Source organism: Tenrec ecaudatus, chromosome 6 (genome assembly GCF_050624435.1).
Source record: "Tenrec ecaudatus isolate mTenEca1 chromosome 6, mTenEca1.hap1, whole genome shotgun sequence".
Classification (NCBI taxonomy): domain Eukaryota; kingdom Metazoa; phylum Chordata; class Mammalia; order Afrosoricida; family Tenrecidae; genus Tenrec; species Tenrec ecaudatus.
In genome coordinates this window covers 73,976,150-73,992,872 of record NC_134535.1, presented here as the reverse complement: position 1 = coordinate 73,992,872, position 16,723 = coordinate 73,976,150, and the positions used below count along the sequence as shown (strand labels likewise).

Below are 16,723 nucleotides of genomic sequence, written 5' to 3'. Positions count from 1 at the left end.
CGTCTGTCTCTTGGGTGCTGCCTCTTCCTCCAGGAAGCCGAGCAGAGGGCACACAGAGTACAACAGCATTTAATAGTTGGAAACATCTGTACAATCGGCCACAGAAGCTGTGCTGGAGGACAGGACCCAACCCTTCCCCACACCAGACATAGTGGACAGGAGCTGGCACGGGCTGGACCCACAACCTCATTCCTGGGGCCTGTGGGGAGACCACTATCAAATATCAACCAATTACCATTCTGTATTCAATAGGGGAGGAGTACACACCCCACATGCAAGAAGAGCCCCTTGCCCCAAGTATCAAATGGGATAAGGATGCGAGAGTTAGAGTTCTAAGGAAACCACTGCTGGGACAGCCCTACGGACGCTGTTAACTGAGTTCACAGGGATCGGGACTCTTCATGGTCCCCTTCTCCAAAAGGTGCTCACTTTCCCAGCTTCTTCATCCGCTCGTCAATGCTGGCAAAGTTCCCCTCAACTGTGGCCAGGTTTTCACGCATGGTGGTCTGCACCTAGAAAGTGACAGCAGTTTGACTTGCCAGGCCTTGGTGCCCAGGGCACCTGGACGAAGACGAGAAGACATCCTCAGACTCGCCGAGTTGGAAACCGCTATGGGGCCCATGGGATGTTTGTGAGAGCCGTTTTCAAGCTCTCCTTGGAATAGTAGTATGAGTTAACTCGAGGAGGGGGGGAGGGCTTTTAAGAACTCTCCCCCTGGCTTTGACAGGTATAGTGCATTGGTCTGTTTTGTATAAGAGTGCCAAGAAATTTTTTGTTGAAATGAGGATTTTACTGGCTCAAAAACCTAAGATTGATTGATTTCTCTTTATGGCCCTGTGATGCTGGTCTCTTGTGTTCCAAGCTCCCTCCAGCACTAAGAAGAGTGCTTCCCAGAGATTCCAAGGAGCCGCTACAGGCCGCGCAAGGCCCAGGCATGAAGGAAGACAGGGAGGCTCACTGCCCACACAGGTCAGGAAGGAAGGAGCAGAAACAGGCTGGAGCCCGGTTCCTGATTTCAAAGCCTGTCTTCTTTCCAAGGTAGAAAGGAGAACCTGGGTGACGACCCCAGGGAGAATCAAGTACAGGGGAGCCTCTGTAGGACTAACTGGTGCTTATTCAACCCTGTAGTTTGACCATGTGTTTCATCTAATCCATCTAACAGTGAGAGAGGTGTAACTTTCAGATGGGAAAGACGAAGTTCATGGGTTAAGTCACCCAATGCCTTACGATCACTGATGACAGTGTGTAGACTTAAACTAAATCTCTGCCATGCCAGCAGGCTGCAAAAGAGTGAGGCAGAACCTTAGGAGGCAGAGCCGGGGAAGCTGGAGTGTGCCAGGGCAGGGAGGTGGCTGAGGGGTAAAGGCGCACATACCTGTGTCAGGAGAGAGGTGTTGTCCTTGAGGGAACTAGCGATCAGCTGCTGGGTGGTGTCCAAGTGTGTCAGAAGTTGACCAAACTGCATGGCTAGAAAAGAGGGCACGAAGGATGTACTCAAGACTAGAATCCGAGGGAGGAGGACCAAAGTGGTCCGCTTTCTATTCCTTTTCGCACGCCTGGCAGCGGCTACCCACCTTGCTCATGCAACTGCTTGATGGAGACTAGTCTCTGCACCAACTCGGGAAGGGTGGAGGCGAGAGGGCTCCAGCGCTGTACGGTTTCATAGAGCTGATGCACCTGGAGGGACGTGACCAGCCATGGGGTGGACTGAGGTGTTTTGGTGAAGCAGACACGGGCTGCCATTTCACTGGGGTGGGAAGGACTCTGCTAGGCAGAGAGAAGGGCTATTTTTCCTCTGCTGAGCCCATGAAGGCGGACCTGAGGGTGCACTGCTCCCACGTTTGAGCGTGACTGTCAAGTAAGGCCTGGCTAAAACAAGAGCGTGGCAGCCAGTGGGGAGAGGGAGGGAAAGTCATCTTCCTGACCTTGCTTTGTGTGTCTGCATCCTCCACGGAGGCTTTGTGCTTGGCAATCTCATTGACCTTTCCCAGGACGCTCTGAAAGCACAGGGTGCAAGGCTGGGAATAGGCACCCAGAGCTTTCAAAACCCAAGCCACCCATGACCCAGTCTGCGCTCCGCTAATACCTGCAGCCGGGCCTCCACTTGGTCCAGAACTGCAAGGTCCAGGGCGTTCACCTTTGCTTGCAACAACTCCACAGTCTCCTGGGGCCGGGGGGTGGGGGGGGGGGAAGAGTGGGGGCAGCAGTTATCTGTTAGGGTCTAGTCACTACTAGGAGGTGCCGCCATGTCAATTCTGGCTCAGACCTTTTGGGTAAGGAAGACTGGTGCCTACGGTTCCCAAGGCTTTTCTCTCAGCTGCTGGTAGGTTTGAACCGTCAGTCTCTTTGTTAGTAACCATTCTGGCTCTGGCTCTCTACACGCATAATCTCTATGCCACCAGCAAGTGCAAAAACAACCCTTAAAGCAAACCAAACTCCAGTATCCCATCCTACTCCAAACCCCTGGTTCCTTCCACACTCACCGTAAGACAGGCTCCCTGTAGACCTGCAGAAAGGGGGTTCTGGTGGGAAGAGAAGGAAGGAATCAGCTCTACGTGACAGCTCCATCCTCCTACCCTTTCTGGTTCCAGCTGGCACCCTGTTCACTGCAGCCCCTCCTGCCTCCGCCCATGCCTATGTGGAATGCTATGGCCCAAGCGAAGAACCAGAGGGAGGTTCAGACTAAGTATAAGGCAGCACCTGACCTGAGCATCCTGATCACAGCGTACAGTTGCTTCCAGTTCTGTCAGACGCTTCTCAAGTTCAGCAACCTGGGGTGGGGTGGGGTGGGGGTGAGATGCACCATCCACCTGCCTGCTGCTGCAGGGGAGGCCTAAGATCCTGCTCTTATTGGCTTGCCTCCCCCACCCCACCCGCATCCCTTAGGGACTCCTTTCCCTGAACACACCCCTAGCCCCAACCTAAAAATCTTAACCGAGAGCAGGTGGAAAGAATGAGAAGTAGGAGCAGCATTCCTAGCGCCCTCTTTCCAGGGCTGATCCCTCCGAGGGAAGCAGGAGTGTCTTTGGGGGGTCAAGATTCATCCTACCCCGGCCTAAGGCCACCTACAGACGTACGTACTTTGGCAGCCTGAGAAAACTTGTCCTGCTCAGGCCGAGAATGAAGTTCATAAGTGACAAGGCTACTATCTGGAAGGGCCCCGCCAGCAATCTTTCCCGCTGAGCCAGCTCCTTTGCTGTTCTTTGTTGCTTCCAGCTGCAGCAGCAGGCGCCTAGGTCAGGAGACCAGGGAATATCACGACTTGCAGAATGTGGCTCAGCCCAGACACATCCTCACTTTGGCTTCACAGCCCCAATTAAGGAACAGCCAGGCCCCTCTCCCCTTAGTACCCCTGCCAATAGCTGGCCAAGTCCCTCCACAGCCCCAGCTAGTAATGGCTGTCTAACAAAGCCGGGGACCCACTTAGCCAGAGCCCCATCGGGGTCAGTGAGGTTGATTGCAGCCTCCGGTCCCAGCAGCTTCTCCAGGTGGGAAGCAACCAGCTGCTGCTTTAGGGCTGCCAGCTGCTTAGCCAGCATCACAGGGGTCAGCTTCTCCTCAGTGGCAGACTCCTTCACTGTTGTCTGGTATAAAAAGAGGAAAGGAGACAGTGAGGAGGCAAGACCCCATTAATTGAAGAAAATGGACCAAGAGCCTGAAGGACAACTGGCTGAATAGTCTATCAGGATGGGAGAGCACCAAAGCCTTACACTGAATGTAATCTTGTGTTCCTGAACTCAAGTAAGGTCCCCCACCCCCATTCCAGAAGCTCAGGGAATCTGTCTCCAGCTGGGCATTTCAGGGGAGAGAGGAGAAAAGTTCATAGTTACTTTGATTTTTTCAACTTCAGCTGTCAGCTCTTGGACCTCATGCAGTAGTCGTTGGTACTTTTGCTGGGGGGTCTCCTTCACTCCCAGGCCCTCTCCAAGCTGGGGAGCAAATACAGGGTGTGATGGTATGTCTCTCACGAAAAGAAACCCCAAGCTATACCAGGTTAATAAGCTCCAGAACGAACAGTGGGGGGCACTGTTCTCAACTGCATCCCACTGGGTTTGGCAGGCCGCCTGATCAGAGAAACTCAGATTCTCTCCCGTGTCCCTTTATCTCCCTTGTCAGCTAGAGGGGACCCCCCCACACCACCCCTCAACACACACCCACAACAAACCATCTCATAATCGCCAGATTCATATCCTGTCCTCTTGGTTTTTCCAATACGATCTGAGAAATCTGCCAGAGGGGGAAAGGGAAACTGAGGGACTGCCCTCAGCTCAGGGAAGTCCCAGGTTCCCCTGCAAGGCTTTCCCAGGGATCTACATGAGAGATCCCCAAAACAAGAGTCACTGGGACCCGAGGATAGGAAGCCACTTTTCATGTCCCTCCAGGCTTCTCCCCGCCCACCTTCTAGCCAGGTCTCACCAAGTCCCTTTGTCCCCACTCTCTTGTCCTTGAACTTGTCATAGGCAGCATTGGGATTGACAATGATGTGCTCCACACTTGTGCTCGTCAGCTCCTCCTGTAGGAATCGGTGACTCAGACAAGGGGCAGAATTACTCCCTACTTAGAGCTTCCCAGGCCCACAAAATACCCCAATTTTAATAGGAGACTGGGTTCCTATGTTTCCAATGGGAAAAGAGGGGCAGCTCTATTCAGAGTTGCCAACCCAGGCTCAGCCTAGGAAACGGAAACTTCCTGCTTAATCTGGAGTCTCATTTGTATAAATATTAACACCCTGATCCAACTGGCCCCTGAAGCAGCCTCACCTCCCCACCCACTCTGTACATAAAACTCCCCGCTCTCCGCCCATCCAGCTGGACCCTCCCAGAATTATCTGGCACACACCAGGCCCTCCTCTAGGCAAGAGACCAATCTGACCTCTTGTAACCTCCCCCTCCCAAAAGCCCATCTTAATGCGACCCTCCCATCCCTGCTGGAGGGAAAGAGGAGGAGAGGCAGACAATTAGGTCAATGATCTGAGAGGGAAGGGCAGGACTTCCCGCCCACTACAAAGCAGGCAAAGCTCTGAGAGAGAGGAAGACCAGCAAAAGAACCTGACCCCGCATCCAGTTGTGAGGCTGCAGGGAGGCAGGGTGTGAGCAGAGGCAAGGCTGACTGGACGATGATGATGGGTTTGGGGAGTTCTTTTTAAGGGCTATCTTAAAAGCAAGGAGCACAAACAGTATCTACTTGCAAAAGCACCTTGGGCTGGGGCTGCCTGCAGGACCTGACACGGGGACAGCAAGCATCCTTCCTTCCAGACAGAAACGACAGCCCTGCCTCTGCCCCGGCCCCACCAAGAGCCTCAAGTACCGAAGCACGCCCCACACAGGCGGACAGGAAGGGAATGTGGAACAATTGCACCCCGGAAATGGATGCAGACAGGCTCCCTTTGTACTATTTACTTCCTGTCCACATTCCGAGACCCCCACCAGGACCGGGCCCTCCTGACTACGTGTCGGTCTGTTGTCAGCAACCAGAAAGCTTTCTTTAGGGTTCCGACAGCAGGGAAAGCCAGACCCAGGCGACCTCTGTGTGGTCAGGAAAGACATCGCTACCTGCTACAGTAACGTCACTCATCGTCCAGTCGCTTCCAACTCTTGACCCCCGTTACAGACCTGCTCCACAGGAGAAAGGCATCTTCTCTCCTTCAGCCAGACAGTGGCTGCACATTAGTGTTAAGGAAGGAGAGGAGGAAGGGAGGTGGACAGGAAGGCCTAAGCCCTCCTCTGTAGATCCCAACTTGTATTGTTCTGAAGTAGGGCCAGTGCAGCAGGCTAGGTTAAAGAGCAAGTCTCATACACAGCCTGGCCTGAGGACCTCTGGCGGGTACAAACGGAGGGGCAAGACACAGTAGGACACTGAGAAAAAAGAGGAAGCCCCATCCTTTGTTCTACTCCAAGTGAGAGCAAACTTTCCCCTAATCGGTTGGGAGAGGAAATGAGAAGCCATTACCCTGATCATTAGCTCTTCTTCAAAGAAGGGCTGGGCAAAGGGGGCAGAGCTAGAGATAAGGGATAACAAAAGGACTCAATGTTCCATGTGTCAATTAAGTCTCAAGTCATTAGCTCTGATTTTTAATCACACACACACACACACACACACGCCTTCAAACTCCCACACCTACTGCCATGGAGTTGTTTCCAACTCATAACAACCCTGCAGGAGAGCACAGAACTGTTCCCTTAAGGTTTCCAAGACTAAGTCTTAGGGAAGCAGCCAACCCTGAATTTAGCTTAGCAGTTCAAGGTTTAACCCACTGTGAGGAGGACTTGGCGAGGAGGGGCGCCCTCTACTGCGTGTTTATCTGTAGGCAACCATCTTCCTTGCGCTCTCTCTGTGAGAACCAAACCTTCCTTTTACAAAGAGGTTTATAACCTAGAGACCAAGAACAGAAATTAATCAGAGCTACCATTTGTTAAGCCCTTACTATGGGCCAGGCACTATGCAGATGAAAACATTTTCTCATTCTGCTAAATCCAAAAAAACAAACCAAACTCAGGGCCACGGAGTCGATTTTGCATCACAGCAACCATGTAGGGCAGGGTGGGGCGCCTGTGGGTTTCCAAGGCTGGGAAGCCTTATGGGAGCAGAAAGCCTCACTGTTCTCCTTTTGGTGGCTTGAACCATAGGTGGGTTTGAACTTCTGACTGCAGTTAGCAGTCTAATGCATAACCCACTATGCCACCAGGGCTCCTTCTGAATAGGGAATCCCAAACCAAAGCAAACCCATTGCAGACGCGTCCAGACTGACTCCTGGCGAGCGCATGAAATGCCACACACAGTAAGGAGCACTGGACTCCATGGGCGTTCTGGGCGGGAACCATGACAGATCACCAGCTCTGTCTGCCACAGTGCTGTTGGGTGGGTTCACAGCATCAACTTGCTGCGGTTCAGGGAGCTTAAACAGGGACGGGTGGAGTGAAAATGGGCAAATAGGGGAAGTGCATTTCAGAGGCCCGGGAAGCAAGAGGAGTGAACAGCGCTTCCTCCCCACTACTCCCTGGTGTGGCAGGAGCATGTCCTGGGTCAAGAAGGCTGCCTGCTGCTCGCATCCACATGGTGCCTCTCTGAGGGTGTGGCCCCAGAAGACCCAGGTGGGCAGCACAGGCCAGTCCTCCAGTGGCGCCTACTCCGCCAGTGTCTAGATCTAGGACATGGGTGGGGACAGTGTCACGATAGTGGTCTGTGTGATAGAAAAGGTGCTCAGCTGGAGGTGACATGGAACAGAAGGATGGAAGGCTGAGGTGAGACTCCGGGATAGAAAAACCACTGCCCATTCCAGCATACCCCGTTAAAAAAGCAGACGAAAGGTCAGGCTTCTTACCAGCTCCTTGCGGTTTCCCCAGAGGTGAGAAAATCAAGAGTTAAAAGGAAAGGGAGTGGGGGAGGGGGAAAAAAAAGACAAAATTGTTATTAGCAAATTGTCACATGCACTACATGACAGTCTTCAAACACACCGCACACCACAGGGCCCCTGGGGAGCCTAGCGACATTGCGGAACCAAGAAATTCCCACTGGGGTCCCCACATACCCCAAGAGAAAGGAGAGCGTAGGACCCTTTCCTTTCTAGTGGTGAGGATGTCCTGAAGCTTTGCCGTTAGTGACAGCAATTGAGGGTCATCTGAGAGCTAGTCGTTAGATGCTACAAGCTAGTGACATGAGGAGCACAGTGCAGAAAGAGGAGGTTGAGGTGGCCAGGAGGCTGTGGAGATGGCAGAGACTAAGTAGCATCCGAGGGAGGACCGGGAGCTGACAGAGGGCTCGTCCTTCTCAAGGTGGGGAGCTCCCTGCCTCGGTCACAGTGCCAGCTAGCTGTCTCCTGGTTCCTCCAGGCTGAGGAGAATCAGCAATTTGGGCGGCAGCTTTAGGTACTAGATGCCGGTGCTCATGTGGGTAGGGTAGTTTGATTCAGGTTAGGCAGACGAATGTCAGCTACAGATGGTGAGTTTCAGGAAATACGAAGTACCAAATTCCAGCCCATTCTTATTGCCTGCTGTCCTGACAAATCCCGGTCTCTCCTGCAGCCTGGCCTATTGGTATCCATCTCCATAGGGTGGCAGTTCACCCTTCCGCCGAGGGGTGCTGAGTGATCCTGCCATGTCGGGCTAGCACTGAGAGCTCCCAGCCGTATGCAGAACAAGTGTCTTCAGCCCGCAGCGCCTAAACTTCACAGAGGCTGGGAGTGCACAAGGGGGAGGCCCCTCCAGGGGGTCTGGGTTTAATGCAGGCACCCAGAGAAGGCCTCCAGTTCAGGTACAGCTGTTCAACACCTGCAGCTGTGTGCCCTGCCTCTCCAGGAGCCCTCTGGACCGGCAGAAGAAGGCACCAGAGGGCTAGGGGTGCTGATGTGCCTAAGCAAGCCTCTGGTGGACTAAGGCACCGCAGCACAGATGCGCTTCTCACTCTCTGTATGGGGGCCCTTCAGCCTGGGGCAGCAGGGGCTCCAGGGGCTGTGGCCAGGGCCAGGATGTTTCCGCACAGCGGGGCAGCTGGCTGGAAGCACGGCATACACGCAAAACACACGAGGGGAGAAGCACTTTCATCTTTTCTCTTACTTGGGAAAAACCCAAGCAGAGAGAGGACAATGGGCCACGAGTTCAAGTTCAAATCATACAGAACAAGACAAATGGGAAGGCAAAAAATCAAAAACAAAGAAAAATGGCGTATTAGTTTGTAAATAGTAATATACCACCTCCAGGTCTGTGGGAGTGTTATATGCATAATTCCTGCAACCTGGATTAGTAACAGTCACCATGGAAACCTAGTCTACCACAGCCACTTTGATTGCAAAATCCCAGGTGCCCAGCTTACCTGCCTCCCCATCCCGCTCACTAATGGACTCCCAGACTCCCCTGGGCTGCTGGGCTAAGTGGCGGTACCTAAGAGGGTAAGACCTGAGGTTCTCAGTTAGAGGAGGCCACTGCTGCTCTCTGAGCCTGTTCTGGCTCTAAGCCCAGGCTGCGTGGGGGAGGGGGAGGGGGGGTGCTGGCCTTCATTCAGAACCACGACAAGAAGGATAGATATGCTATACAACAAAACTGTCCAGAATGGGTCCAAACAATGCTGGCCATCCGTTTCTCAAGGAGGGGGGAGGAGGCAGAGACTTCTGAAGCACCAACCACCCAAGTCCTTGTTATCTAACAATGGTATACAACACCGGCCCTCTCCCCGCCTACCCTGGGGGGAAGGGGGATGCATTTCTGCCCCAGGGAGAATCAAGAAGCAATTAGAAATGATGGCGGTGGTTGTCCTCCACCCGAAAAGGGCCGTGATGCTTCTTTCCTCTCCTTCCACTCCAGTCTGAGGAGAAGGGAGAGCTGCCTCGGACTCCTGCTCCTCAATGCCTTCTTCCACGGCATTCATGGCCTCCATGTCTCCATCCCACCCTTCACTGGACAGTTTCATTTTGCAGGTCTTACAAGGGGACAACGACACGGTGATTCATGGACCTGAGATGTACTCTACACTTGATCAATGATCTTTGAGGCCAGCAGGCCCCACAGTGACCCAGCTAGACACTTACTGGAACAGAAAACGATTAAGCACAAGAGCACAGTCGCAGAGCACTGCATGCAAGATGGCAGATGAAAATAACATGCAAAGAAGAAGCATCCAATGGGCTTACTTGTGCAAACTAGTGTCCAGGCAAGGTGGTGAGGAGGGAGGATGGGGGAAGCAGTAGGAAAAACTCAGGTAAGTTCAAGTGTGCCAACAGTCAAAGAACACAATCAAACATACTCTACAATATCCCAGACTCTGAGGAAGGGAACCTATTGCTTCTTTCTCATCTCAGGCTGCTGGTGACCAGCACTACTGACCCAGGAACCCACCAAGTGTGAGCTCGGTCGTTTCCTCGTCATAGGGTGTAGGGGCGGGGACCGTCATGCCTGAAGGGGAGACACTAAATCCTGTTTGGAACGAGGTTTTCACAGTTTGTCATACCTTGCTTAGATAGTTCAAAAGTCAGAAGCAGGGTGTCATGCAGACTCCAGGCAGGCTGTGGGCCCAGGGGCAGAGGAATCCCAAGGGGGAACAAACTTTCCTGACTAGACATCTTAAAAACATGTTTCCAAACTCATCACTCCCCTTAATCTGGAATTGTCTAAAATACAGGGAAGAGATCCTCCAAAATGGAGGCAAAAGGGGCTAGACTGCTCAGTTTTTGTTTTTGCCCTACTACTGTTTGGAATATTTTATTTCCTGTTAGAACTGTTTTAAAGTAGTAGAAAATTTGGAATTGTCTGTTGGAAAATTCCAATTCTTTATCAATTTCTTTCCTCTTCTCCACTGTGAGAATGAAAAACTTTTATTCATAAATTGAAGCAGCAATTAAACTCTTCATGGGCATTAGAGAATACATTCGACTTTGATTGCCTAATTTCTTCTGGAGAGGAGAAATCAAAGGCAGGCAGGAGGCTGTCGGACAGTGAGAGTCAATGCGACTTATTTTTAAAATAACAATCTCGACATCTTCTGGAAGATTTTGCCAGTGATCAGATGGGCTAGCTCCAGGGAAGTGGTAGTGGGCAGGGGCGGGAGAGACTGTTTATCATATAGACTTAAATCTCCTGTACTATGGGGTATCTAGTACTTATTTTTTTAAAGTAAATTAAATAAACAAAGTTGAAAACACTCTGGAAACTAAAACAGAGAATGCTGTTGCCGGGAGCTAATGAGGTGACCAGAAACTTCTGGTTCAGCCACAACAATGGTCACGTGCACTTGTCACCTGTGCTAGGACCTGGGACGGTGGAGAAGGGGATCAATGGGCTGCCGGCAAGGATCCAGACCTTGGAGACAAAGAGGGCTCTGGTTTGCCTAAGGCACTTGTGCATCATCACTTTCAGGACCAGCAGCAAAGCCATTACTCAGCTGACTTCCCGAAAGCAGCCCTTCCTAAAGCCCACTGGGACAGGCAGGGGCCAGCCCTATTAGCCGACACTTGGAATCGTCTCAGCCCCCAGGGCTCCTGAAGCAGCTGAAGGTGCCCCATCCCATTTCCTCCTTCAGAGTGATGGAGAGCCACTTAGTGGAGCCGTAGGTGATGGAGGCCGCTCAGTTACTCCTGCAGTCACCGTCTAGTCCCCAGCAGTGCTGTACTAGTGTTCTGGGCAACATGCCACAAGAACGAACACTTACAGGGTCCTCTCTTCCGATCAGTCACCCCACTAGATGGCACCAAATCAGGTGACTCTGGCCAAACAGCCAATTGTAGGCTAAGGCTCTACCATGCCTGCAATGGGTGTCACCTTTTCATGTAGAGATCTCTCAGTTCCTTCAGAAGGAATGTTACATTGTTTTGCTTTGTCTCGGTTCTTTGGTCTGAAAAGGGGACTGCTTTGACACTACAAGCTAACAAAGTTCCATTCATTACCCTGCCATGAAGGCAGAGGCCAAGGCCAGACTAGGGCAGGATCTGATCTGTGGCAGTACAGTGAAGTCCTCAGCACCCAAACCTACGCCCACTGAGGCCAGAGGCAGTTTCCTAATAAAATGCCTCGCGGACTGACAGGTGCACAACCAGGTGCTTGGGCAACGCCATTATTCTGCATTGATTTCCAGATACTCAAGCTTGGGGACAGATTGGCATGCCAGCAGGTACAGAAGCCACAAGGCACATACCACTGAGAGAGGGGATAGGGAAGGTGTTCCCCAGACTGGGAACCACTTCCACATGGGGGAATCAAATAAAGGATAAGTGAGTACGCCAAGCCATACATTATAAGCCAGCAACCAGCGTTCCCCAGAATTAACCAGCCCACAGACATAGCCACAGGACTCGCAGACAAGCGCAGTTAGCCTGCCTTCTGCCGACTGGTCAGACCTCACCACCAATGTGACCCCAGCACAGCTCTCTCTAGAAATAAGAGACCCTGAACAGGACCCTCTCACATGCCCAGAGATCTTTGCCCATCCCCTGTGGACTTACATACATAGTTCGCACTGTGTTGCTTTTCATTCACTCAATTTTGGTTTTTCTTCCATTTTTCCTATATGTATCCTACTTCCCCCATTAGTCTGGGGGGCTCCTGGAGGTCAGGACTACGTCTGCCTTCCTCCACATTGCACAAGTCAACACAGAATGAACACATCCAATGAACAATGCTCAAAGCCCCTTTCCTGCTTCAAACCCGCCCATCACTATCCTGTTTCTTCCTCCACAGCCTAGATTTCTCTTGGGATCTGAAAAGGGTCTCTTTCCTGCTGAAGTGAATGATGTTCTTCCTCAAACTTATCTTGTGCTTCCCAGGCCCCTTTCTCGCTCCAAATCGTTTCCTTACTCTTTGCCCAATGGATAGTGAATATCCACATCCAATATTCTTCCACACCTCAGAGTCTAGCTCAGGGGTCAGCAGACTGCTCTTTCAGTACACACGCCTGGCTCTTAAGTAAAACTGCAAAAAAATTTAAAGACTATTATTCAGATAATGGTGATTTCATTTGTCTGTAAAAATACATTTATGACTGTCGAATAATTTTTAAATTGTTGTGAGGGACAGGAATGGCTCTTTCGTCTCAAAAGTGTGCCAACCCTCATGCAGCTCAAAGCTTCTGAAACGTGGGCCACAATCCCATATAGCACTGTGAAAAATTCGGCAACAGAACAATGTTTCTGAATGTGCAACCAAAAATTAATTCAAAAACAAACACCTAGTGAATCCAAGGTGTCGCTGGCATCGCTCGCCTGTGGTGCAAATTTCTCAGGTATAAAAGGGGTCAAGAGTGGAAAAAGTTTAAGAAGCCCTCGTCTATCTCCTGGCAACATCCTAAGTATATTGGGAAATACTTGGCAAAATAACACGCTGTCTTAACCTCAAACGTGATTAATGTTACAAGTTCTCAGGCTTCAGGATTGGTCATCATGGACTAGAACTGAGGGATCTAACTAAGACCCTTGCCCCAAACCTGTTTTGAGATACTCCTGACTTGATTCAAAAGGCCCAAACATCAGAGCTCTGCAAATAGGGCTTCTTGGTTGTACTTCCACTGAACTCTTCTTTCCTGGCATTGTTTATTGGTGGTTATAGGCCCGGTGTGGTCTCTGGAAGTCCTGCGACCTACAAACCACGTAGGTTGGGGTTGGCATACCCACTTATTACTGTGGCTCGCCAGAGGAGGGTCAGGGCCTGCCTGAGGAAAGATGTCAGGGGCCAGAGGCGTCCTGAGGCAGCACACAGTCTTACCGCATCAAATTCCGCTTGATCATCCTCAGGAAGGTCGTGGGTTTCATAAACATCTGGCTCGTTCCTGGCCTGCAGGTAGAAGTGGTGATCACCAGACTTCACCACCCAGCCATACCCCCCCATCAGCCCTTCCCCAACTCCACTTGAATATACAACAGAGAACCAGGCTCTGACATCAGGATCCTGCACATCAGTGCAGGGTGGGGGTGGTGGCAGCAAAGGCATCTGGGAACTGGTGGCAAACAGGGGGTATGTAATGATGACAAAGACGTTACCCTTAATTTGGGTGAGGGGGTGTCCCTGACAATCGTTAAGGTCGACCGTAGATGAGGGCTACCCTGAAATTAGACTGGGTACACCACTACCCTGGCACAAGGAGTGAGAGTGAGTCAGGACCAAGGCCCTGTGGCTGACAGGGCGGCACCAGGAGGGAGCACAGGGGCTCGTATGCAGGGACAAGGGAGGGGCAGGTTCCCGCAGGGCAGACGTTCCCTCTGACACAGCAAAGTTCTGCCACCTGAACCTCTTCCTTGGCAGGAGGGACACCAACTATCACCACCAAGAGGCCTGGTGCTTATGTCCTGGGGTAGGGTGAGAAGATGGAGGTCTTGTGGGGCATTTGGAGGGGCAGGGGAGGTGTCTACACAGGTGGAAACACTGATGCACAAGTGGTAGAGACCAGAAACGTTTGCAGGGCCAGGGTACCGGTGCCCGGCAGAGAGGGGGCCTGGGGCGCCATCTGACAGCCAGCGCCCAGGCGGGTGGGAGGAGTCCGGGAGGTGCGGCGGCCGGTCGGGGAGGAAGGGGCACGCGCCCTGGGGGCGGAGGTGGGGCTTCGGGCGGGAGGGGTTGAGGGTAGGCGTCTGGCGAGGGTCCTAGAGAGGTCGAAGCGCGGTCCTGGGTAGCCGGGGCCGGCCCTGTACTCACAATGCCGGGAAGGTCGGCGTATTTAGGGTCCGCCATGGCGGCGGCGAGGCAGGGTTGGGGGGCCGGGGCTTCAGTGGAGCCGGGGTCGGTGTTCGGATAGGGGAGCGGCTGAGTCCGGGTCCCGGGTTAAGGCGGCAGCAAAGGGAGAGGCGAAGGAGGCGGAGGACCTGGAAATCTCGCGACATTAAAGAACAGCCGAAGGGTAAAGCAAACATCGCGAGAATAGCCCGCTACCACGCCCCTGGCGAAGCCCAGATGGGCGAGAACGAGGGCAGGGAATGAAGTAACGCTGGGGGTGGAGAGGAAACGCCCCTAGGGATTGTGGGATATGTAGTTTTGACAGGATTTGTCTTGGGCGAGGAATGAAAATGACGCGCCCTAGGGTGCTGTTTCACATTTATTTTCTTTGTATGCTTTACAATCAAGTCTGAGAGAGAGCTTTTATATATCCTATTTTTCAGGTGAATATATTGGGCCTCCAGATTTTAAGTCATTAACTTAAACAAAATTACAACTAGTCTTGTGGCAACAGACTAAACTCTTGGTGGCAAAGTTAGTAAACTCTTAGTGTGTATTAGAAATGGAAACGTAATCTTCCTCAGTTAGGGTTGTCACATAAAATACAGAACGCTTAGTTAATCCGAATTTCGGAAAAACAACGAATAATTTTTAGTATGAGTAGTATCTTCCCACATTTGGTACATACACAGAAAAATTGTTAGCTATCTGAAATTAAAACTTAATGGAGCATCCTGTTTATTGTGTTTCTTCTCTAAATTTGGCGATTATATTTGAAAGTTCATGTAATAGGAAAGTAGTGCCTCCGTCTCTGTCTGACCACATTCTGTAAGCTACTGTTTCCAGACATTTGAATTTCAAAGTTCAATGAAATTGAAGTAATGATAAAAGCACACTCTTCTGAGGATAAATATTAATGTCTACATTTTAAGTTTTTTCAAGTAAGTACATCTTAGTATAAAATTAAGAACTCATAGTGAAAGACAGATTTTCCTCCCTTAAAATACATTTTAAAAAATAGTTCATTGGGCGAAGGTTTACAGAGCAAATCAACATTTTTATTAAGTCACACGCATCATATTTCAAGTCATTGATTTTGATCCCCACAATGTAACATCATTTTTCCACTCCCTTCCGTGTTTTCCATTTCCATTTTCCTAACTGCCTTCTGAACTTTGTCCTCCTACAAATACTGCCCTTTTGATCTTATGTGGCTGGTTAATGTAATAAGTACACACCTTGTTCATGTATTGTTCACCTTACAGACCTGCCTATTGATTGTTGGACTAACAGAAGGCCTGGTGACGTAATGCTTTACTGGAGGTGGGTGGGGAGCTAACCCGAGAGCTCAAAACCACCAGCCATTTTGTGGGAGAAAGATGAGGCTTTATACTCCCCTAAGAATTACAGTCTCAGAAACCCACAGGAGCCTCTCCCTTGACCTCTAGGGTTGCGACAAGTGAGTTGTTCAGCATTGTTTGACTGAAAACTGAGCGCGTTGGGTGGAGTGCAGTTCCAGGCCTGAAGGGTAATTAAGGGCCACAGTGTGGGAGATTACACCAGTCTCTGTCGGACCAACAAACCTTTTTTTTTTTTTTTGAGTTTTGTTTCATATTTTTCCACAATCCTATCCTTGCAATGTGGTCTCTTTCTGAGCAGTTGGTCGTTGGCCAGGCACCATCTAGTTCTTTGTGGCCCGTTAGTCCTTTAGACTGAGTGTTTTCATGCATCTTTGATTTTCTTCACTCTTCTTTGCTTCCAGTGGGGAGAGATCAATGGTTGTATCTTAGATAGCTGCTCACAAGTTTTTAAGACCCAACTGATCTTGGTGTTCCCTGAGACTATGGTCCTGAGCCCAAATGCCCAGCAATTTATTCCCTCAAGGTGTTTGGTTAGGGCTAAGAAGTTTTCATAACTTTGTTCCCTCTGTATTGTACTATATTCATAGACATGTTTTTGGTATAGGTGAATACATATGTGGAAATAGCCTGTTAAACCTGTACAAGGAAGTTTCTAAAAGTTCCTGGTAAAATTCCATTATCTTTTAATTTCATTTTCCATGAACTTTTTGAAACCCTCTCACCCATATTGGTGGGTATAGTCCCATTCTCCTCCCATACCTGTTCCGTTGTGTGTCTATCTATGTATCTACTCAGATTATTGTTATGACAAGAACAAAGACAGTTTCATTATACTTAATCAATACATTGTTATAGACAATGTCATATATAACACATTGTCATATATATTTTAGTACTGTTTTGGATGAAAGGTGACACTGTCAGCTTCCATTTGACAATTTCCACACCAGTTGATCAATGACATTAATATATATATACATATATAAACTCATATATATAATCATACATACATATATATAAACATTTTATTGGGAGCTCGTACAACGCTTCTCACAATCAATACATCCATCCATTGTGTCCAGCACATTTGTTGCCCTCATCATTCTCAAAAACATTTGCTTTCTACTTGAGCCCTTGGTATCATATCAGCTCCTCATTTTTTCCCCTCCCTCCCCACTTCCCTCTCCCTCATGAGCCCTTGATAATTTATACTTATTTTGTCTTACCTTATACTAC

The 16,723-nt window shown here is 50.3% G+C and overlaps 1 protein-coding gene across 1 annotated transcript; it reads right to left on the bottom strand.

Annotated features, from left to right (window-relative positions):
- Positions 1-53: 53 nt before the first annotated feature.
- On the bottom strand, positions 54-14,305 carry DCTN2 (dynactin subunit 2). Its single transcript, XM_075551394.1, has 14 exons — positions 14,109-14,305; positions 13,182-13,250; positions 4,417-4,513; positions 4,166-4,227; positions 3,831-3,929; positions 3,424-3,584; positions 3,082-3,232; positions 2,706-2,771; positions 2,484-2,522; positions 2,087-2,164; positions 1,926-1,997; positions 1,575-1,677; positions 1,376-1,467; positions 54-512 (listed from the first exon to the last, which is right to left on the bottom strand). Exons 1-14 carry the CDS (start codon positions 14,142-14,144, stop codon positions 426-428), a joined length of 1,212 nt encoding a protein of 403 aa, XP_075407509.1. The 5' UTR covers positions 14,145-14,305; the 3' UTR covers positions 54-425.
- Positions 14,306-16,723: the final 2,418 nt, after the last annotated feature.

Excerpts from the sequence above, each read along its gene's own strand:
- DCTN2 (XM_075551394.1), bottom strand. The coding sequence starts at position 14,144 with ATGGCGGACCCTAAATACGCCGACCTTCCCGGCATT. Across the intron at positions 4,514-13,181 it reads ATCAAGCGGAATTTGATGCG|GAGGAGCTGACGAGCACAAG; the intron begins GTAAGACTGTGT and ends CGATTCCTACAG. Across the intron at positions 3,930-4,165 it reads AATCTGGCGATTATGAGATG|CTTGGAGAGGGCCTGGGAGT; the intron begins GTTTGTTGTGGG and ends TTTGCTCCCCAG.